Genomic DNA, 20,458 nt, shown 5'->3' on the forward strand with positions numbered 1-20,458 from the left:
CGGTATACGATATGCGCATAGCTTAATGCTAAATGTTCTTTGTCTAGACCATATATATTTTATTGGCGAGATATTAGTTATACTATATATACCTGATATATTTAAAGAAATAAAGAATATGGACAACGATCTAGGTATCTTCGCGACAGGACAAACAAGCAAAAACCCAACCCCAGGCGCCAAACAAGGTATTTTGAGTTGAAAAATGCCATGGAAACGTGAATCAACAACATAGATAGGTCCTTCACCTCATGACGGGCGGTCTTCCCTCTTTATTCCACTTCACACGGCTCTGAACCCATTCAACAGCTTCCTGTACCCCGGAACCCATCAGCGCACTAATTGGCAGGACACGGCTATCGCGCACAACACCGCCCGTCTCTCCTTCAAATACTTTTCTCACGAAACCTTCCTTGATCCGAACAACCTCGACTGAGTCTTCTCGGTCCTGTTTATTTGCAAGCACGAGGATAGGCACACCCGCAACATCGGCATTTCGAAGCACCGATTCAAGAACCTGACGACACTCATCAAGGCGACCAAAGTCACTCCCAGGTGCGTTGATACCGGCGAGTTGTTCGGTGAAGGCAGCGGCGCTCTCGTTCTCATCGTCTCCATCGGCGTCACCGTTTGTTTCCTGTTCCACTGACCCAAGTCCTGCAGTGGATGGTTTCCGGGAGCTATTCGTCGCCGCTGACGAGGAAGGAAGGCGCGTAATATCAGGGTTTTGTCCGACGTCCGTGCTATCCACCACGAAAACGATCGCGTGACAGCTCGAGTAGTAGCTCTGCCACAGGTTGCGCATGGAGATTTGGCCGCCGACATCCCAGATCTTCAGGTACATATCCGGCAGCGATATCGTGTTGACATTTTGCCCTACGGTGGGCACTGTCTTTCCGGGGTTAGGCGCAGGCGTGCCATCTGCTCGGGGCTGGAAGAGGGCTTTGATCTGAGAGAGGAGCGTTGTTTTGCCGGCGTTATCTAGGCCGAGGAGAAGGACGGAGTATTCTAGTGTCGGGGAGGTATGTCAGTATATATCTACCTAAATATAAAGCGATGTTGGCATGCGACGTACCCTCTTTGCTAGTAGCGTACATGTACAGTGATTTGGCCAGATGGTACATCTTGTATGCAGCGGGTAGCCAGGCAGCCCACTCCGGAGCTTCGACGGCACAGCCTCGGTGTGGTTATTACAGTGGAGGTGAAGGGGTATAAAGTGCGATAATCATGGCAATGTGACGGCCATTTCCCTTCCTGTTTCGTGGACCTGATTCGGATCGCAAGCTTGCCTCTGGATAAGCTCGAGATAGAGCCACCTCAGGCCAACGCGTCAGCCTTATCTATATTGGGAAGGTAGGTCTCAGGGCTGACTAATACATAGCCCTAAGCCCTGCCTTCCCAAAGTAAACATACCCCGCAGGCAACCCACGCGGAATTGGATTAATAATCACAAATGACTTCATCCTTCGATTACTTTCTGATACTCCGTCCTCGGATGTTATTAGTACTTATTGCGGCAGTTTTGAGGCCCATGCACGTATCCATTGGCAAGATCGTTGCAAGTAGACTGTCCGGTGTATAGTCTGAAAAAGCAAATCTCCAACAGCTCGCCCTGATTCGAGGCTGATGAGGTGATTCCGTGTTCGCCCCCCAATAGTAATCGGCCGTGCTTGCGGCGACAAGCTTCCCACTCTGTGGTCCGTGGTCCGGACGCCAACCAGACCCATCTAGTCCTCAGTTAATCAGTTTCCTGCCTGTCGAGATATCGACGCTTTCTGGTTAACGGCCCCGATGAAGGCTCCTCTGAAGTAGGGTCCCTGTTTTGTCAGCAGTCTCCGTTCTTCAATGACAGTCACGGAATTGGGCCCTCCCACTTCCGTTTCACTCCAACCCTTCGATCGTTTCCTCTCTTCTGTCCAGCTCTTAGTCTACAACCCCTCCTAATGTAACTGCCCTTCTCGATGGCTGCCCGGTTACCTTCCCTTAGCTTGAGGGCACTGGTTTCCGATTGTTCGTGTTGAAACTGCTCTTCTCCGCATATCCTCTCAGCGTAGCCCATGCCCCGTGCTGCCCGGGCTGCTGGGGGTTGTACTCATATATAAACCTCCCATGGATACTGACACCATTATTATCGGTATGTCGCCATAGCTGGATGCTCGTGGTTCGCCGGAAGTCCACAGAGAGAGCATGTCCCCTCTTCGCCAATGGCTACCCTTATTGACCCAAGCGCACTCCAGGCAACGGGCCGTCTTCCATGATCCTGTCCTACATTCTTCACGGTTATCTTCCTTATTATTCGCCTCAGCATCCTCATCCCGACCCGTTATTGCACGCGAAGCTTAAGGGTGCCCCGGCGCTTCTAGGGGCCGACGTGGATGCGCTTACTGAGCATTTCGCCGCTTCCCGCCTCTCGTATTCCACTCAGGCTCTTCCGGTAAACGTGCTACTGGATACGCTTGTCCGACCAAGCGTCGATGTTGAGGAACTACAGAGCATCACCAATGTGGAATGGCGGTATGAGCCCGAAAAGGCTATCCCTCATAAAGTCTTCGGCAATGCGCCGCGACCCGGTGGCCAGTGGACCGAGAATCGGATGCCTGCAAGCTGGGAAATTCAGACGTTGAGCTATGCGTCGATGCTTTCCTTACCAGGGTATTCTTTCGCCGACCATTACCGCAAAACCACGGGGAAAGATCTCCCTGCATACACCAGGCCGAGCAGGCAGGATACTGCGGATTATTTCCAAGCATATCCCGCCGCCGTCGGTATCGATGACGCCTTCTGCTCAAACGAAAACGTATGGGGCATTATCCGGAACAAGAGCGGGTTTTACCTCCGATCGCACAATATCCAATGCAGACATCTGGCCCTGGCCAGCGGTGTCTTTTCCGAAGTTCTACAGCCCCGGCCACTTATTAGGCCCCTCACGTTACTTCAACCCGTGCCGGAGACACCACTGCTTGTCATCGGCTCTGGATTTTCCGCTGCAGATGTAATTATCTCCGCCCCGGGAAATCAGAAAATAATCCACGTCTTCAAATGGGACCCCGAGAACCGGCCGTCACCATTGCGTGGTTGCCATCAGCATGCATACCCTGAGTATGCTGGCGTATATCGGTTAATGCGACGAGCTGCAATAGCTGCGCAGCCGAAAACCTCAAAGCGTGTCAAACCCCTGCGAACCAACTCCTCTCCCTTTCTCGAGAGCCGAGCCTGGGCCGAGATTTATGAAGGGTTTCCAAATACGGAGATAATCGATGTGCAAACGCAGGACGAAATAGCCATCGTGACCTTTCGCTGTCCAGCCGGGAACACTCTAACCCGGCATGTACGTGGGATGGTATATGCCACTGGTCGACGAGGCAGTCTTGGCTATCTAGACCAGAGCCTTTTGCGTGAGGTCATTGGCTCAGACCACGAAGTTGAGGCAAATCCTACAATATCTGGACAGACGCTGCGAGGTAAAGCCATCGAGGACGTCGAGGTTGCGAAAGACGTCTTTATCATCGGCAGCTTAACGGGAGATTCCCTCATCCGTTTTGCATATGGAAGTTGCGTCCAGGCTGCTGGGAAACTGGTCAATGTTGCCTCTGGAAATGGCAAAGCCAAGACCGGCTCAAACGACGCTCCGAGACAGGAATTACGCATCGGTGTCATGCGTGGGATCGACGGCCACGATGTCTTTCCTAATGGTGGACAGCTTCGCGCGGATCCAGACAATCGCGCGATGGCACGCGCAAAAAAATTACCCGAAGAGGAAACCAAAGGAATATGGGCCTGGATAATGGGGGTTTTGAACTGGCCTAAGGTATAATACTAGGTTCCAGTGATGTATTTGCCTGTTTCACGCCGTATAGATACATGTTAGAGTTTACTTCATTGTGTATAGTTTGCATTCGCATTTTGGGAAGAGCTAGGCCATGTGTTTGTTAATAATGATTTGCATATACGATTGCTCAAAGCAGTGTTTTGTTTCATTGAATCATTTCTAAATGCTCGCCTAACCCATAATCTGCAGCTGATCGTCCGGAGGCCAGCGTGTTTGTGCAAAGCTGAGACATCGTTTGATACTCTGGAGGTACTTGCGTGTGCTTTCGTCACTTAGGATATGCGCTTGCTTGTCTCCCTGATGTAATTTCTCTCGTGCCGAACGCTCGTGGATACCAACCATGGTGACACCAATGGGCCATGCTCTATTGTATTGTTAGTCTTGTGAAACCTGAAAACAAGGACAGGGTTGACGTACGCTTTGCCAATACTTAGGCGGAGGTAGGCATCGTTAGCATCGACATATCTCCTTTGTTGGGCTTTGTGTGTAATTTCCACAATGTGCTCGAGTACGATATCATCAATATCGGACTTCTCGAACTTGCGAAAGAGAGGCGTCATGTTCTCTCGCGACTGAACCATTGCATTGTATGCCTGTCGTCCCTGTAAACTCTGCTTCACCGTCACATCTCGCTTCGCCAGCGCGAGCTCCCACTCAAACAATACCATGTTGAAATATGAAGCCAGCTGACGGAGCAGGAATTGGCGACCCTCGGCATCCTTGGGCACATTTTCCGGAATCTTCATTTCCACCTCTGGAACCGGCTCCAGCGTCGTCGGGATCGGCCCGTCAGTCATCTTCTGAACCTCGCGAGAACGCTCCAGCAGCTTCCGATACCGTCGTAAACGACCACGGTGAGTCTCTCCGAAAAGAAGAGACGGCTCACTCAGCTCCCTAAGTTTCTCTGTAAGTTCCTCGTCACCTATATCTTCCATTCCGCCTTCTCCCTCTCTCTCCGGTGTCTCGTCCTTCTCACTAGGTGTCGGAGGCAACTCAGGCAGCCCAATTCGTTTGCGTCGTTCTCGCTCCTTCGCAGCTTCCTCCTCCTCTCTCTTTTTTCGTGACTCCTCTGCAAGCCGTCGTTTTTTCTCCTCTCGCTCGTGTCGTCGATCCGCCTCTTCTTCTTCTAGCTTGCGCTTATGCGCCATGCGCTCTTCGCGCTCTTTCTCTATCCGTGCCTGTTCCTCTTTGTAGGCTGCGACCCGGGCTGCTTCTTCATCCGCGCGACGGGCATATTTCTTCTGCGGGGGTTTCGAGGATCCGTTCTGCTCTGAGCCTGAACTTGGTGTGGTTGAGCCTTTCGCCTTGGAGATCTCTTTTGACATTAACGAGGCGAAATCCATGGTGATGGTTTCGAGAAATGTGCGCAAAATAGAAGGATGAAATGAATATTCTCACTGCATAAATGGCAGCCAGTAGATGTATGATACGATTGTCGTGGGAACCCAAATGCAAGTTCAAAGGCGGAGGAAGCAAGCTGGGTGGAATTGTTTCCGGCGGCCGAGACAAGCAGAGCTCTCGTGATCGGCCTTTCAACTTCAACCACTTCACACTTCAACAACACCTCTCTGCTTCCACGTTCGCCATATCCACGACCAATGAGCTTAATCGCGTACTATCTGTCATAAAAATCCAAGTATACACCCGACTACAGAGTACACCCTGAGAAAGATCAATTCCAAAAGCTCCAGGCACAATGGCCGCCCGCGACGCCCCCAGGCCCAAGATCGACCGACAAACAACAACACCATTCCACCTGAAGCTCTTCTACCGCTCGAATGCCTACCACAATCTATCCGACTTTACAGTTCAACAACCCTCATCGTCTTCATTCGGCAGACCCGTAAGCGGGCCCAACGCCATCCGCTCGCGCTCTCCTCCCCCACCAACTGCCCTCCCAGCACACCTACAGATCTACACCTGGCAATCGTGCACACTGCGCGAGCTTTCGCAGCTCCTCACATCCGCGCTACCGTCGATGCTCCCGGATCCCCCGATCGGAACAAGACTATGCTTCCGACTGATCTACCCAGACACCAAGGGCGCAGCAATGATGGGCCCCGGCGCGCAAGGCAGATATCTAAGCAAGGACCTAGGCAGCGTGATCATTGGGCCGAGGGATAGCCCCTATCGAGACGGTAACGATGAAGAATCATCGCAGAACAGCGCGGGCGGTGCGCGAACTGGTCCGTTCCGGCTGCAGGGGAACGACGCGGATAAGACGCTGCAGGAGGCGCGCTTCGTGATTGGGGATTACGTTGATTGTGCTATTTTGCCGCCGCTCGAGGATGGCTCGGTCGCGCCTCCGGTTAGCGGTGGGAGAGGCCCGAATGTTGGAGGTGGGATGAGGGCGTTCCGCGACAGTGGGTTTGGCGGTGGTGGTGGGCGAGGAGGGAGAGGGGGGAGAGGCGGTGGCGATCGTGGAATCCCTACAGGTGATTGGAGACGTGGTGAGCGAGTTCCGGATAATGGACGGGGGTTTGAAGGTGGACCAAGGAGACGGGGTGGTGGTGGTGGTGGATGGGCGCCGTATTAGGTCTGTAGTACTGTTGTTTTTCTACTTTGGAGGTTCCCGTGGGAGATTTGTATACTAGTCTTACGGAGTTTGATATGGTGGAGAATACCATGGTTAAAGGAGACGATTGTAATTCAGCCAAATGCGTTTCCCTACGCCAAATATAAAAAAAAAGGTATACCACTACGCACCGCAGCATAACAGCACAAACATAAAACCGAACGGACTTGATGCGGTATATTCTAGTAATAGTTACAAAGTCCAGTGAAAACAACGGCCACCCGGACCATAAGAGACCTTAAGTCACACCCGACTCAACTCATTTACCATTCGGCAATGGTATCACCCTTTCTCTTCCCACGGAGATCGTATTTGCCCTGTCAACCCCATCAGCACAAGCACTTCACCAACGCAACAGTCCACTCAAATTCCAACAATCCAAAAACGCAAAGGGGGTTATGAACGCACATCGGTCTTATAAGCGACGTAGCCCAGCGAGGCCGGGATCAGGACCATATACAGCAGCGAGTGCCATGCGGTGCGGGGCGTCCAGCGGAAGTACTTGTAGCGGTTCGCAGAGATCTCTATCCAGGGGAATTTTCGTTAGCGAGTATTCCATCTATCAATTGCCGCCCTTTCCGGCTCTGGCATGGCATCGACGGCCGTTGATTTGCATGCGGGTGAACCTTGGATCGAAAAGCGTACCGTAGTATTTCTGCAGGGCCGGGTCGAGGATCATAGCTGTGGGAGGGAGTAATTAGCGACTGGACCTAGTCGTGGAATTGATATACTTACACTTGCTAGGACCGGCCATTGTTGCGGTGGGACTCGAGGCGGTTTGCTAATCAAGATAATGCGATGGGCTCAATGGTGACGATGGGACAAAGTTGGAGGTCACATGATTCTGCTTCATTTGCTGAGTCAGCGTGTATACATTCTCGGCCAACTGGCCTGAATCGGGGGAGCCTGGAGATGAATACAAGTGCGAGGACATGACACTATTTATTTTGACTTTATCTATTCGCTTACAGGCAGTAATATCATTGTCATTGACTGTAAATACTATGGTGCCATCGCGGGCATCGGAGGGACCGTACTCCCGCCAGCTTAATTGGATTGGGCGGAGATCCTCCACAGTCGATGAAGTCCGACCGGTGAGCGTATCATAAGCTGATTTAAACGAATCACCTGAAGTATATCGTGATTTCGCTATTTGGAATACGTTGAATGATGCTCCCCAACAAGCAGCGTGGAGGTGGGAGGAATGAGGGCCCAATGACGCAGTCCTTCACAAGTTGCCGAGGACCGAAATTAGTGGTTCGAGACCAGAGCATGAGCACAAGTGATTGACAAGAATCGATCAGATATAAAGAACCCCCGCGCCCCATAACAAGTTATTCCCTTTTCATTATCCAAATATCCCGATCATAATGGCTTCCACATCTGACACCAAGGTCACTCTTTACTGGTATTTAGCCCTCGCCCCAGCAGAGGAAATATCTCTAACATGTCAAAAGGCTTGAAAAGTCGCGCTCCCAGCGCATCCTATGGCTCCTTGAGGAGCTCAACGTGCCCTATGAAATCAAGACCTTCAAGCGCGGCAAGGACATGCTGGCGCCCAAGGAACTAAAGGAGATCCACCCGTTAGGCAAATCCCCTGTTATCTCTGTCCAGGGCCCCAACTCCTCCAAGCCAATTGTCATTGCAGAATCGGGAATGATCACTGAATATCTCTGCGACCACTTTGGCGGAGACAAGCTTGTTCCGACTCGGTATGCCGAGGGCAAGGAGGGCCAGATCGGCGGCGAAACTGAGGAGTGGCTGCGCTACCGATACTATATGCATTTCTCGGAGGGTAGTTTGATGCCATTCTTGGTGTTCAAGTTGGTTACAGATAGTGAGTTCTCCAACAGCCAATTGCTTGCTTTTATTGTTACTAACAATAAGCAGCCATGAAAGCACCTCCTGGTCTCCCATTCTTCCTGAGGCCCATTCCCCGAATTGTGGCCGGTCAGGTTGAACAGCAGTTTGTCGATCCCAACCTCGACCGTACCTTTGAATTCCTTGAGGACCAGCTCAAGACTGCCCCTGGCGGTGGTCCTTTCTTCTGCGGTACCAAGGTAACCGCTGCCGATATCATGCTGAGCTTCCCCCTGATTGCTTCCAACACGAGAATGTCATTGAAGGACAAGTACCCGCATCTAGGGAAGTACGTGGAGGCTCTTGAGAAACAGGAAGGATACCAGCGCGCGGTTGCGAAGATCCAAGAGGTGGACGGAAAGTTTGAGGCCTCTCTGTGATTTTCAAGTTTGTTTTTGTTGTCATGTTAATATTACTAAACGTATATGCCAGGATAGTTACCAGTCTGCTTTACCAAATACTATTAATATAATTCGGCCTGAAGTCCCACATGCATAAGAACATACTAAATGGCCCTATTTCCTAGACCACTAAATCCTCACAGGCTCCTTGCCCTCAGGAACAACCAAATGGCCCTCCCTGACCAGCGAATTATCACAATGCCTCCCCATAACCCAATCCTCCAAATTCGCCAACGTCGTCCCCGCAATCTCCGTCAACGCCTCGCGCGTAAAGAACGCCTGATGCCCACAAACAAGCACATTCGGAAACGTCATCAACCGCATCAGCGTGTCATCATGGATAATCTCCTGCGAGTGGTCGTTATAGAAATACGCCCCTTCCTCTTCATACACATCCAGCGCAAGCCCCGCCAACCTCCCACTCTTGAGCGCCTCAATCGCAGCCTTGGTATCAACCAACGGTCCCCGCGAGGTATTCACCAACAACGCGCCCTGCTTCATGCGCCCCAGATTCTCCGCATTGATAATATGCCTCGTCCCAGACGTCAACGGACAATGCAAACTCACAATATCACTCTGCTCAAAAAGTTCCCCCAGCGATACAAACTCTCCGCCATACTCCCTCCGAAATTCCTCCGCACTCAGCCCCGGCTTCGGATCCGATGCAAGAAGCCTGCATCCAAACCCGAAGCTGATGATCCTTGCAAACGCAAGCCCGATCCTCCCCACGCCCACAACGCCCACTGTCTTCCCGCGCAGCGTCACGCCCAGAAACCCCTCTAGGTTGAAGTTGCCCTCGCGCACGCGATTGTACGCGCGGTGGATATTCCGGTTCAGGGTCTGCAGGAGGGCGACTGCGAACTCGGCCACGGCCTCGGGGGAGTATGAGGGGACGTTGGCGACGAACAGGCCTAGCTTTTCGGCGGTGGGGAGGTCGATGTTGTTGAAGCCGGCGCAGCGGAGGAGGATTGCGCGGGTTCCTGAGGCGTGCAGGGCGTGGAGGACGGGGGCGTCTAGGGTGTCGTTTACGAAGGCGCAGACTGCGGTGTGGTTTGCGGCGAGTGCGGCGGTTTCTAGGCTCAGTGGGAAGGAGTGGTAGGTTATTGTGCAGAGGGATTGGTGGTGGGCTTTGAGGACGGTGTCGAGGTAGATTTTGTCGTAGGATTTTGTGCTGAATACGGCGAGTTTGAGCGGTTCGGCCATTTTGGTGGTTGTTTAGCTAGGTAGGTTTTACTAGGATTTGAATATTTCTGCTATACTTGTGCTCACTATTTACAGAAGACGAGTGGCATATTGAGGAGATTATGAGATAATGATATGAGGGGTAGGTGGTATGGGCCGATGCTTGCCAAGGGCTCTGTGTTCATGACGTCGTATACTCGAGTTGACGTTGGGTAGTCCTTTCCCTCTTCCAAGCAGTGGTCTGTAGTTCATAAATCAACTTGTTTAATTATTGCGATAATAGCAGTATGTATATCAGATGTTCTGCTAGATATACCAGAGCTATACTATCGATATCGCTCATACCGCGCTACAACACCTGGCTGGCCATTATCTCAATCCAGGCAAAGCAAAGATCTAGAGAATTTAAAGATCTTAGATCTAATCTGAAACTACGAAATAGTCTGGGGACCGCAGGAGAGTGTGGGGCAGTTCTCCAATCTAATACGGTGTAGTATTTTGAAGATACTCCCGTCCATGTTTCTCTGAAAATATATAGAGACCGACAAAAACATAAGATAAAGTGGACTGCTAAAGCAGCGCGCCACAAACATTTCGGAACCTATATTATATTATCTGCGATTCACGCTGTTCAACAATACCAGCTATTGGTGTGGTGTACCTGAATCCGAGCGTTGAAGACGGTTTGCCGCCCCGCAGCGGGTTCTTCACGGCACGGGAGTCCCGGGTATACACTATACAACGGTTGAATATACAACGATATCGGTGAAACCACCTGGCTACCTAATGTAGACCCTTCTCATTAAACCAGCTGACGACAACACGGGTAGGTCAGCTTGGCCTGGCACAGCGGTAGGGTCGGCGATCAGAAGTGCCACGGTCGGAATTGATTTGTCTTTTCCTGGGCCTGTGCAGTTTCCAGTTACTGCTGGCATTCTGGCTCAGAGGAGATAAAGTATGGATTTGTAGGCGGCCATCGTTGTCGGTGAACGAGTCGGGCCAATGGCTTGGAGTGAGTATGAAGGAGCAAGCATAACATATTCCAGCGATCGACACGGCGCATAAAGATACCGTATGCAGTAGTGTTGGTAAACCACATCTTTACAAGAATGTTGTGTTCCCTCAGCTGCGAGGGTTTGAGTCCAAGAGGAAGGTTGCGAACCTGTCTTGATATGCATGCACGCATCAAACATCGTGTCTGCTTCCTGGATTAAGGTGAAAACTGATAAGGCGGCGCATCAGTGACCCCCTGGCATGGACCATGGACAACAGATAGCAATCTGCCAATAATATGGGCGAACAGAAGTACGGAGTGGTTGAGATAGAATCTGGTACGGCTGCCTGGTTTGCATATCCCCGTACCATACTTTGCTTGGCAGGCTGTTTGGCCGCGGAGATACACCTCCATATAAAGTCTATACTAAACTGGAGACACTGGACCCGGAGACGATACTCGAATACCTACGAAAATCCGTACTAAATTATCAAAGGACACCTGGTTGTTTCAGAATGAAAAACAGCGAGGCGAGCGCCCATGTGATGGCTGGTGCGCATCAAGTAAAACGATTCGACCGGTGTGACGAGCGGCCTTGACTATTGAGTCTTTGCCTTGGCTCTAAATTGAGACATCAATTCGAAACTGGGTCTGGGCGGTTCGACGATGCGGGAAAACGCCACCTCAATTAGCCGCTTTAGCGGCTGGCCATTCAATTGGCCGGCTTATTCACAACAACCTGGGCAGAATTCTTCACGGTCGGTTAGGAGTTAATACTAGCAAGGCGTGCAGATTTTAGTTTTGAGCGGCTTGTAAGGCGTCGACGACCGGGAAGTCCTTGCGCTTTGACGAGCACTCAGACCCGGCCCAGCGCCTGGAGATGCGACATGGGGAAGACCAGGGAGTTCTCCAGGCTTGGTGGATTGGCTGAGAGTGAGGCTATCAGCAACTAGTTTTTTAGTCAGATCTGCAGCTGCAGGACATGTCTCTAAACTCAGGATGAGCCACTGAAAGGGGAATCGGAAGCGCCGGTTCCCATCGCGACTGGGCCTCGGTTCAATTGTTGAGACTTGACGAGGAGTTGGGTTGATAACTTTGATAAGATGTCTCGGTCAAAGTTCGGGAGGGGCGCCAGACGTTTTGATGATAGGTCGCTAGAATGTTCGTCAGTGCTTCCACAGGCCGTTGCCCCTCGGAGCTATGCCTGTTCGGGTGCCTCCGTTGATTCCGTTACATAATTAACAGCGAAAAAGCTTCGGCATTTGTCCGTGCAGGCGAGCCACATGCGGCCGGCAAATCAGCGCCCTGCGATAAGGCGTTCGAACGGCCAATCCGGAGGCAACACTGATCGGGTCCCGCCATGCTGGAAATGGCCGTGCTCAGCGGTGATTGGTGGGCCAACCCCGAAGGCTCACGGGGGAACTTTTACCTCAGACGGCCGACAGTCCGTCTACGAGTCACCGCCAGATGCTCTTGCAAGGGATGTGCCGTTGCTGACCACCATGGCCTATGCAACCCTCCGGTTTCTTGCTGTCTTGGGGCTGCGCGTGATGCTCGTGATCCCCGGGCTGTCGCAACGTCGTTGGAAGGGCAGCTGGTGAACTGAACGCTTCCGTCGGAGCCAGAACGGGCTGGACGGTGGGTTGTGGTCGCGTGTAGTAATGGAGAGAAAAGTGTAAGTGGGGTCCCGAACTGCACCCGCGTTGCCAATCAGGAGCGCCAGGATTGCTCTGACGCCGGGTTCTTGGACTGGAGTCCACCGCTTTCGTGCGAGAAGTGGACTGCTGGAGAACATGGAGATTGCCTGAAGGGGAAAGTTATCATGTTTGTTACCTCTGGGCAGCAGTGAACCGCTGGTCGCCACCGGCCAAGCCTCGAGGGACGCGTTGACGTACGGGTTGGCATGATGATATTCAATACTACGTAGTCCAGTTGCTTGTAACTGAAGATCCATGGGAACAGCTCCCAGACGCCGGCAAAAGGCGGTCTGGAGGGCAGGGATGTTGTCATGATGATTGATGGGGATATCCCTGCATGAACGGCTTGATCGTGCAGTTGCAGTTAGAATTCAGGCTTTCAGATTGGCCGGCATGCGGGCAATTGAGTCGACAACTGCTCCGGGCAGTTGTCGCAAGCTGCTGCATTGACTGAACAGATATCTCGTGTTTGGTAAGGGGAAATTGCCGGGAAGGATCGGCCTGGAAAGCTGGTTGCTCGTCGAGGCATCCTGGATCGAGTAAGTTGGGGGCAAATCCCGCCCGCAGCCACTGGGCAGCAACCAACCACCGTCCGCTCATTTCCCTCGGTAAAACATCACGGTTTGCTTCAATAATTCAATATTCAGTAATAATGCCCCTAGATTGCAGCGCTTCACGGATGATTCATTATTGATTCATTATTGTGAGACACTCGATTCTACCCGAGATTCGTCTTGGACAGGTGGAGGAGGGTGCAAGTGTACGAGGGCAACGCATGCAAAGAGCGGTAACGGCCCACCGCAACGCTCCTTCGGGGCTTTTAATTGTTATTAGTCGAGTCTCATTCGTATAGCCAGACTTGCCTTCTCCGTCCAAGCGGCCGATGTGATGCTGAAGGATTATCGCTGGCTCCATCTTCCCTAGCGCACATCGCATCTCCATCTCAGTCTCCAGGCTCGAGGCTCCACCGGCGCATGGCAAACTCGCCCTCTGCTCGTCCTATTAAGCCCCATGCATTCCCATATTACAAGCCTCCTGTAATCAACGACTGAGGTTCACTCCTGTCCTCATATACTCCTGCCACCTGCCCCTCGAGGCTCTTTTCCATATCGACTCATATTCGAGTTTATTCGACTCACCCATCCACTCGTCGACTCATAATCGACTCATTCACAACCCTATCGTCACTGTGAACTTTATCCCCTCACCTCTTGCCACTGCAATGTGTTTGTGCCGACATCACTTCACCTAGCTCTCTTTGTCGATTCACTCCCGTCTCCATATAATAGTTAATTCCATCTTCGCGCTCCATACACTTCTCCAGCCGGCCGCGTGTTACTCCGTACTGCTTATTAGCCCGCGTCCAGCGTCTTTCTCGTGCCTACACAACACCACGTTTCGATTTACTCCAATCTCCCCTCAACATGGCCACTCACGTTATGACCGCTACAACTACCCCCATCAACCAGATCTCTGTATACGGCCACCCTTCTCCCATGAACTCTGGTTCGAGCACTCCCTCCAACAACTCCCCCACCTCTCCTCGCCAGCAGTGTCTTCCTCTTCAGAATCGCCAGCTGCGCCCTCCCAAGGCGCCGCTCTATGTTCCTGCAGCTCTGCGCCCGACCGAGCGGCCCTCGAAGCCCTCGCCTCCCACTCCTCCCCGCAGCGTGCATGGATCTCTCGACAGCCTGAACGACGGAGAGACTGGTGAAACTGTCTCTCGTCGCACGACTTTGGAGAGCTTCAGCAGCGGTGGTGGAATCAGCAAGTTGGCTGAGAACGAGTGGATGAAGAATGAACAGCTTGGCGAGGTGACTGGCCTCCCAACCAGGGATCATTGGAAGGTAAGCTAAAACATTTCGTCTCCTTTTTCTGTTTCGAGGGGTGTTTGGCTCCAATTTATACTGCGGCGGTTGCGTGCCTGCGCCCTTGTGTCCCGCAGCCAACTGCTTTGCGACATCTTGCGTGATCTGCACTGTCGACTTCATCATACCCTGCGTCATCGCCCACACCCAACTGTTTTGCTTTTGCTATTGTTGGAACGCTTGCTAACAAATATTTATTAGGCGGATTCTGCTTCTCGCAGCTGCGACTCGCCTACCTGTCGCTCTTCCTTTGGTCTCTTCCTTCGTCGTCACCACTGCCGTCACTGCGGCCACGTCTTCTGCTCTTCCCACACCCCTCATGCCGTCCCTCTCGACCAGGAGGCTCGCTTCCACCCCGAGGGCGTTCTTTCTCGAGCCTGCGATCTCTGCTGGAGTGCTTACCAGCGCTGGGACGAGGCACGTGCCGATCGACTGAACAAGATCCAAGACCAGATCGACGCTCAAGATGATGACTCGAACAATGGCGGAGCCAGCCCTACTGGTTCTGTTGCTGCCTCCCTAGCTGAGAATCGCAAGCAGCCCCCAACCCCCGGCCAGAGCGGCGAAATTGCTGCCAGCGTTCCTCGCGGCTGGAACTGGAGCACCTTCTAAGCGATCGATCTCGCCTACCGTTCACCTTGAACTTTCTAATGAGCTCTCACATTGACTGATGAGACGCCTCTACTACCGCTTCTTCACTTCCGACACACCGCATATTTTAGAACATCTTAGCCGCTTTTGCTGGGCTTTTTCAGTTTTCGTCATCTACCTGGAGTTCAGTCGGTATCTTTTGCGACGTTTGCGATTTACATTACCATTCTCGTCCATACTGGACGTCCTTCTTAATGCTGTGATTCTTCATAGATACGGGGAGACTTTTTAATCTTTTCTTTCTTGCCTTTCGCTCAGGATACCCTGTCATGATTACACGTTCTGTTTCTGCTTTCTTCCTTTCAAATGGCGTTATGATATGAGATGCTCAGCCTAACTTCGGTACATAGAGGCGTTAATGATACTTCCTGAATTCCAGAGTCTTGAAGCAACTCTCCATCCTTCCTGCGTAATTTACTCTATAAACCCCATGCATTCGTAGAACTTAATTCCTAACATCCAACCTCTTCCACATCCCAACATGCTCAATCCCCTCCTCCACCCACCTCCCCAGCTCCTCATCCGTCACAAACCCCAACCGCTTATACAACCCCTCCACCTCAACCTGCGCATGAACCAACGCCAACCCCTTCCACCGGGGAGCCCGAGCCCCAGCTGGTTCAAGCCCCATCTTTTCTCGCTCCTTCTTACAAACACCCTCAAACGCTGCAGTAATAGCACCCGCATTCTCCTCCGCCCACCCCATCGCCGTCTCCATCAATTGCCTCGCAAGCCCGTTGCCCCGGTGTGTGGATAACACGGCAACACGCCCGAACTTGATATACGGCTCGTGGTCTAGGTCGTACCCGGCTGCTGTGACGTCTCGCGCTGCTGCTGGTTCTGTATCTGCATCTGCATCCGCGGGCGCAAATGCTGCGACGAACCCTTCGTGGGATGCATGCGGCGGTGGGACGAGGCGCACTACACCGACGGGTACTACATTCTTTCCTGCCTCTGATTCCGATGCCGATGCCGATGCCGATGCCGATGCCGATTCAGATTCAGACTTTGGATGGTAGAGAACCCATTGCCAGGAACGAGCGTCGTCGTCGTCAATCTCGAATTCGGGGGGGCAGTTTTGCTCGTCGACGAAGACTGAGAGGCGGACTGCGAGGGCGTCGTTGAAGAATGGCGGGTTTGTTGGTGGGGATGGTGTCTTCGGGGTCGGGAGGGTGAGGGGTTGTGAGCCTGGGGGTGGGAGGATTGTAGTTGTGTATTTATTTGGCAGTGGCATTTTGGCTTTAGAGATGGGTGGATACAGTACGTAGGCGGGTGATTGAATCAGTTTTTTTTTTTTGTTTTGCAATTGGGTTCGGAAAGTAAGGAGGATTTATGGCTGATATGAAGATTTGGGGATGTAGTAGGGCGTACATATAGTGGGGTCTTCCCATCATCCATGCATAAAGCAACTGGGGTCTCCTGCGACTGTAGATCTGACCTCTATTTTGGGATACTCCTTGACTGGACTTTTAATTGTCTCGGAGGACACTTCGAGCAGGCTGTCGTTTTCAATTAACACGACTTGATTCTCTGATTTCAAGCCACTGAGCCAAACGCCACTGTTATATTTATGTTTTACCCCAGTATCATGGCAGACCCTACACATAAATATAACAATACTTCCCTGCCATGGGATCCTCCACTTCTCGCAAAGTGATATTTTTGCCCACCACATCAAACGACATCACGGTATCCCCATCTACCTCAGGCGTCACACCCACCGGATCCTGATACGTACTCGTTCCATTAAACGACCCCATCCTCTCCTCATCCTCCGCCTGCCAAATCGCCCAAACCCGATCAACCTGCGCATGATGCAAATAAAACGACGGATCGACGGGACTCGAAAATATATCAGACATCGGGCCAGCCACCGCATTATGGCCGCCCACATGTAAATCGCCCAACCGGTCCTGGAAGTCTATGATCCCCGTCGCAGCGAGCAGGTTGTCGACGACGTCTTTGTTGTTAAATTTCCGCAGGACTGCGTCGTTCAAGTCCCGCGATAGGCAGTGCGGGTTGGCTTGTGTCCAGTTTGATGGGAGCCCAGTTTCGATGTATGACCGCAGCATCGGGCCGAGGAGTACGCTTGTGTTTGCGAATGGTCCGCTGGCGACGCATCCTCCTGCGCCGGCCCAGGTGCCGAGAGGTGGCTTTGCATCATCAGGGACCAGTTTTGGCTGGGGCGGCTCGGTGAGGGGGAGGCCGTTACCGCCGAGGGAGGTCGCAGAGGCGTCGAAAAGAGCGGACTCTGCGAGTGGCTTGTTTGTGTAGAGGGGCCAGTCCCAGTATGGGACACCGAGGTGGGAGGGGTAGTTGCACTCGTGGAGGGCAGATTCGAAGAGGGAGAGGTACTCGCGGTGCCAGGAAAGGAAGATGCCGGATCTGTGGATTGAGAGGGTAAGGCTGGCGTGGCTGATGGCAAAATCGCCGAAGTAGGATGTGCTGGCGGGCACGGCACCGGCCGGGTATGTGGATGGTTTGTCCATGAGGCATTTGACGGCGTTGATGTAGCTGCGCCGTTCTTCAGGGGATGAGGAGCTCCATTCTTTGCGCTGGATGGCGGTTTCCGGCGTGCATGGTGGAGGCTTTTGCTGGGCGAGGGCAGCAATGAGAGGGAGTATGAGGGCGAGAGGGGATAAAAGCATTTTTGATGCTGTTTGGTAAGGTTGATGATGCAGGAACAGGGGTAAATGACATTCTTCATATACCATGTCGGTGTGGATCTGATCTTGTAGATCTTGATAGCCTCATTGATGCGCCTTGGTTAGCCTCGCAAGGGCCTGCTGAATATTGGCCAATATCAGTCAATAACCATTGGCCCGAAATCTGACTGAGTTCAGCCTATTTCCATGGAAGTGGATGCAACAAGTTTCTAATAACCAATAATGTTGAAAAATTCTCCGAGCAAAGTTCCTTCGCCGCAGAAGGGCCCGCTGCAGAAGGGCCAGCAGTCCATTGCTTGTCCGAAACCAGAAGAGGCTTAAAGCTGCATTGCTGCAAGGAGCTAGTGATTGAGGCCGAACCATGGTTGATGTCTATCTCGAGCCCTGAATGTAACGGAAGGAACTGTGTATTTTAATATATTGGTAAGCTGTTGCAATATCTTGGATAACTATCAGAATAAGAAAATGGAGCCAGGTCTCATTGGGACATGCAGTGCCTTGAGGGTGGGACAGGGCAGAGGATCAAATAAAGAAGGCAACAGCATCCTTGCTCGTAAACTTCTCGAAAAGAAGCACATCGTCACCCTGGTTGTCTCCCAGCCGTCAGCCGTCACCTCTCGCCCGTGCTTCTTTAGTAACTTTTCCATGCTGCTCATGAAGCATTGAGGAAATATGGTACAGCACGGACAGTCCAGCAGGTTGAAATTGAACTGCGCGCTGAAGAATTACGCGATGCAGATACAAAGTAAAGGAATGCCTCGTCAGTCGAGGACGTCGACGGTGGGTCCTGGCCAGGAACAGGATAAAGTTGACAAACAATGCAAACACTGCAGATCGATTGCCTGGAATTTTTATCAGCTTCACCTCCGACTCTGGGTCCCGTATCCAGAAAGTAACCACTGCCAGCAATGTCACTGTATTACGATGCAGTGTCCATCCTCACGGCGCCCTCATCAACCGGAGGCTCGTTCAAGTCCCGGTTATACAATTCCCGCACCCTCAAGGCCTCCCCCGCGCAGGTGTACGCCCTCATCGTCGAGGCCGCCAAATGGGACATTCTTCTCAAGGAAGTAATTGACCAGGCTGGGATCCTGAAACTCGAACCAAAGGTTGCTCTAGCCCCTATGTATATCTGCTTTGCGGCGCCGTGCCGAGAGAGAGAGTCCTGCTGACTGACCAAGAATTCCTGAATCTAGCTCACCCCACTACTTTCTCTTCTACTCGTTCACGACCATCTCCTTGCCAAGAATGGCATTTCTGCGAAAGCATCCCATCCACTCCGCCAGGCCGTCGAGAGGCATAAGGTACGACTAAAGGGCGAGTTTACGAAAGCACGCGTCCGGCGCGCATGCGCTACAGTCCCAGAATTGAAGGAAGCCGTTCGCCGCGAGAAGTTGGCTGCGCAGGGTGTGGGGGCCAGCGCGGCTGCTGTGTATCCGCGCTGGGTGCGCGTTAACAATGTCCGGACGACGAAGGAAAAACAGATGAAGACGACGTTTTCTTCGTATGAAGCTGTCAACTCGCTAGAGGAGCTTGTGGTTGGGGGTGACGAGAAACAGAAAAGGATGAGGCTGGACCCGCATATCCCGGACCTTGTTGCGGTTGCCCCCGGACTGGAGTTTGCGACGGTGCCGGCATATAAGAATGGAGAGATTATTCTCCAGGATAAGGCATCTTGCTTCCCGGCTTACCTCCTGCTCGGCGAGGATTGGGGGAGTGGTGGAGATCTGATGGATGGGTGCGCGGCGCCAGGGAACAAGACTACGCATATGGCTTCCTTGCTGTGTAAACCGGGCCAGAAAAGGCCCTCGTCTCATATCTTTTCCATGGACGCCTCGCGCGTCCGCGCAAAGACGCTACAGAAAATGGTCTCAACAGCCGGTGCAGATAATTTCGTCACCGTCCTCCAAGGACAAGACTTCCTCGCCCTTGACCCTGAAGACCCCCGCTTCAAAGATGTCACAGGCCTTCTCCTTGACCCATCCTGCTCTGGCAGCGGTATCATAGGCCGCGACGACATCCCCGAACTTATCCTCCCGACATCAGGAAAAGCCACCCCATCAGCATCGTCGACAAAAAAGAACGGCCAGAACCAAAGCAAGAAGCGCAAACGCAACGAAGCCTCTGCTCCTAATGAACCGGGAGAAACACCCTCCGCAACAGCCGAAAACGACCTCCCCACCGCGGACATTAACCAAGAACGCCTAACGAAACTTTCCAACCTCCAGAGTCTAATCGTCACTCATGCCCTGTCCTTTACCTCTGCAACAAGGATAACGTACAGTACATGCTCAATTCATCTCCTCGAGAACGAATCCGTTGTAGCTAGAATTCTGGACAGCGAGGTCGCCAAGAGTCGCGGGTGGAGGGTATTACGGCGTGATGAGCAGCCGGAGGGACTGAGGAAATGGAAGCATCGTGGTGTCAGGAGTGAAAAGACATCTGATGGCATTGAAGAATGTTCGGTTGATTTGGCTGAGGAGGATTTGGAGGGGTGTTTGAGGTGTTGGCCTGGGGATGAGGAGGGGACGGGTGGGTTTTTTGTTGTTGGGTTTGTGAGGGATGGCGATGTGGATGAGCAGGTGTCTTCTGGTTCTCGTGGCGAGGATCTTAAAGATATTGGGGAAGAGGAAGAAGAGGAAGGGGAGGATGAATGGGAGGGCTTTTCTGACTAGACTAGTACCCGCCCAGTTGGATGATCGACCATGCGAATTTGAAGTGTAAAGTATCTTGAA

At 52.3% G+C, this 20,458-nt stretch overlaps 10 protein-coding genes across 10 annotated transcripts; 5 read left to right on the forward strand and 5 right to left on the reverse strand.

Moving 5' to 3' along the window:
- Positions 1 to 244: 244 nt before the first annotated feature.
- Positions 245 to 1,124, reverse strand: ARL3 (ADP-ribosylation factor family protein; the record flags this gene model as incomplete). The annotated part of the gene is made up of 2 exons (XM_041697478.1): positions 245 to 1,008; positions 1,076 to 1,124. The coding sequence occupies 2 exons, from the start codon at positions 1,122 to 1,124 to the stop codon at positions 245 to 247; spliced, it is 813 nt and encodes a 270-aa protein (XP_041550759.1).
- Positions 1,125 to 2,109: 985 nt separating this feature from the next.
- On the forward strand, positions 2,110 to 3,814 carry APUU_11394S (uncharacterized protein; the record flags this gene model as incomplete). Its single annotated transcript, XM_041697479.1, has 2 exons — positions 2,110 to 2,134; positions 2,238 to 3,814. 2 exons carry the CDS (start codon positions 2,110 to 2,112, stop codon positions 3,812 to 3,814), a joined length of 1,602 nt encoding a protein of 533 aa, XP_041550760.1.
- Positions 3,815 to 4,000: 186 nt separating this feature from the next.
- Positions 4,001 to 5,172, reverse strand: PRP18 (mRNA splicing protein PRP18; the record flags this gene model as incomplete). The annotated part of the gene is made up of 2 exons (XM_041697480.1): positions 4,001 to 4,193; positions 4,247 to 5,172. 2 exons carry the CDS (start codon positions 5,170 to 5,172, stop codon positions 4,001 to 4,003), a joined length of 1,119 nt encoding a protein of 372 aa, XP_041550761.1.
- Positions 5,173 to 5,525: 353 nt separating this feature from the next.
- On the forward strand, positions 5,526 to 6,365 carry APUU_11396S (SAP18 family protein; the record flags this gene model as incomplete). Its single annotated transcript, XM_041697481.1, has 1 exon — positions 5,526 to 6,365. The coding sequence occupies one exon, from the start codon at positions 5,526 to 5,528 to the stop codon at positions 6,363 to 6,365; it is 840 nt and encodes a 279-aa protein (XP_041550762.1).
- A 302-nt stretch (positions 6,366 to 6,667) lies between these two features.
- On the reverse strand, positions 6,668 to 7,158 carry APUU_11397A (uncharacterized protein; the record flags this gene model as incomplete). Its single annotated transcript, XM_041697482.1, has 4 exons — positions 6,668 to 6,721; positions 6,813 to 6,928; positions 7,050 to 7,085; positions 7,140 to 7,158. 4 exons carry the CDS (start codon positions 7,156 to 7,158, stop codon positions 6,668 to 6,670), a joined length of 225 nt encoding a protein of 74 aa, XP_041550763.1.
- Positions 7,159 to 7,774: 616 nt separating this feature from the next.
- APUU_11398S (glutathione S-transferase) lies at positions 7,775 to 8,644 on the forward strand (the record flags this gene model as incomplete). The annotated part of the gene is made up of 3 exons (XM_041697483.1): positions 7,775 to 7,812; positions 7,862 to 8,241; positions 8,295 to 8,644. 3 exons carry the CDS (start codon positions 7,775 to 7,777, stop codon positions 8,642 to 8,644), a joined length of 768 nt encoding a protein of 255 aa, XP_041550764.1.
- Positions 8,645 to 8,794: 150 nt separating this feature from the next.
- Positions 8,795 to 9,868, reverse strand: TR07 (2-hydroxyacid dehydrogenase; the record flags this gene model as incomplete). Its single annotated transcript, XM_041697484.1, has 1 exon — positions 8,795 to 9,868. One exon carries the CDS (start codon positions 9,866 to 9,868, stop codon positions 8,795 to 8,797), a length of 1,074 nt encoding a protein of 357 aa, XP_041550765.1.
- A 4,094-nt stretch (positions 9,869 to 13,962) lies between these two features.
- Positions 13,963 to 15,018, forward strand: APUU_11400S (FYVE zinc finger domain-containing protein; the record flags this gene model as incomplete). The annotated part of the gene is made up of 2 exons (XM_041697487.1): positions 13,963 to 14,385; positions 14,608 to 15,018. 2 exons carry the CDS (start codon positions 13,963 to 13,965, stop codon positions 15,016 to 15,018), a joined length of 834 nt encoding a protein of 277 aa, XP_041550766.1.
- Positions 15,019 to 15,502: 484 nt separating this feature from the next.
- On the reverse strand, positions 15,503 to 16,291 carry APUU_11401A (GNAT family N-acetyltransferase; the record flags this gene model as incomplete). Its single annotated transcript, XM_041697488.1, has 1 exon — positions 15,503 to 16,291. The coding sequence occupies one exon, from the start codon at positions 16,289 to 16,291 to the stop codon at positions 15,503 to 15,505; it is 789 nt and encodes a 262-aa protein (XP_041550767.1).
- Positions 16,292 to 18,631: 2,340 nt separating this feature from the next.
- APUU_11402S (rRNA (cytosine-C5-)-methyltransferase RCM1) lies at positions 18,632 to 20,398 on the forward strand (the record flags this gene model as incomplete). Its single annotated transcript, XM_041697489.1, has 2 exons — positions 18,632 to 18,832; positions 18,920 to 20,398. 2 exons carry the CDS (start codon positions 18,632 to 18,634, stop codon positions 20,396 to 20,398), a joined length of 1,680 nt encoding a protein of 559 aa, XP_041550768.1.
- Between the last annotated feature and the right edge of the window lie 60 nt (positions 20,399 to 20,458).

This window comes from Aspergillus puulaauensis, chromosome 1 (assembly GCF_016861865.1).
Source record: "Aspergillus puulaauensis MK2 DNA, chromosome 1, nearly complete sequence".
NCBI lineage: Eukaryota > Fungi > Ascomycota > Eurotiomycetes > Eurotiales > Aspergillaceae > Aspergillus > Aspergillus puulaauensis.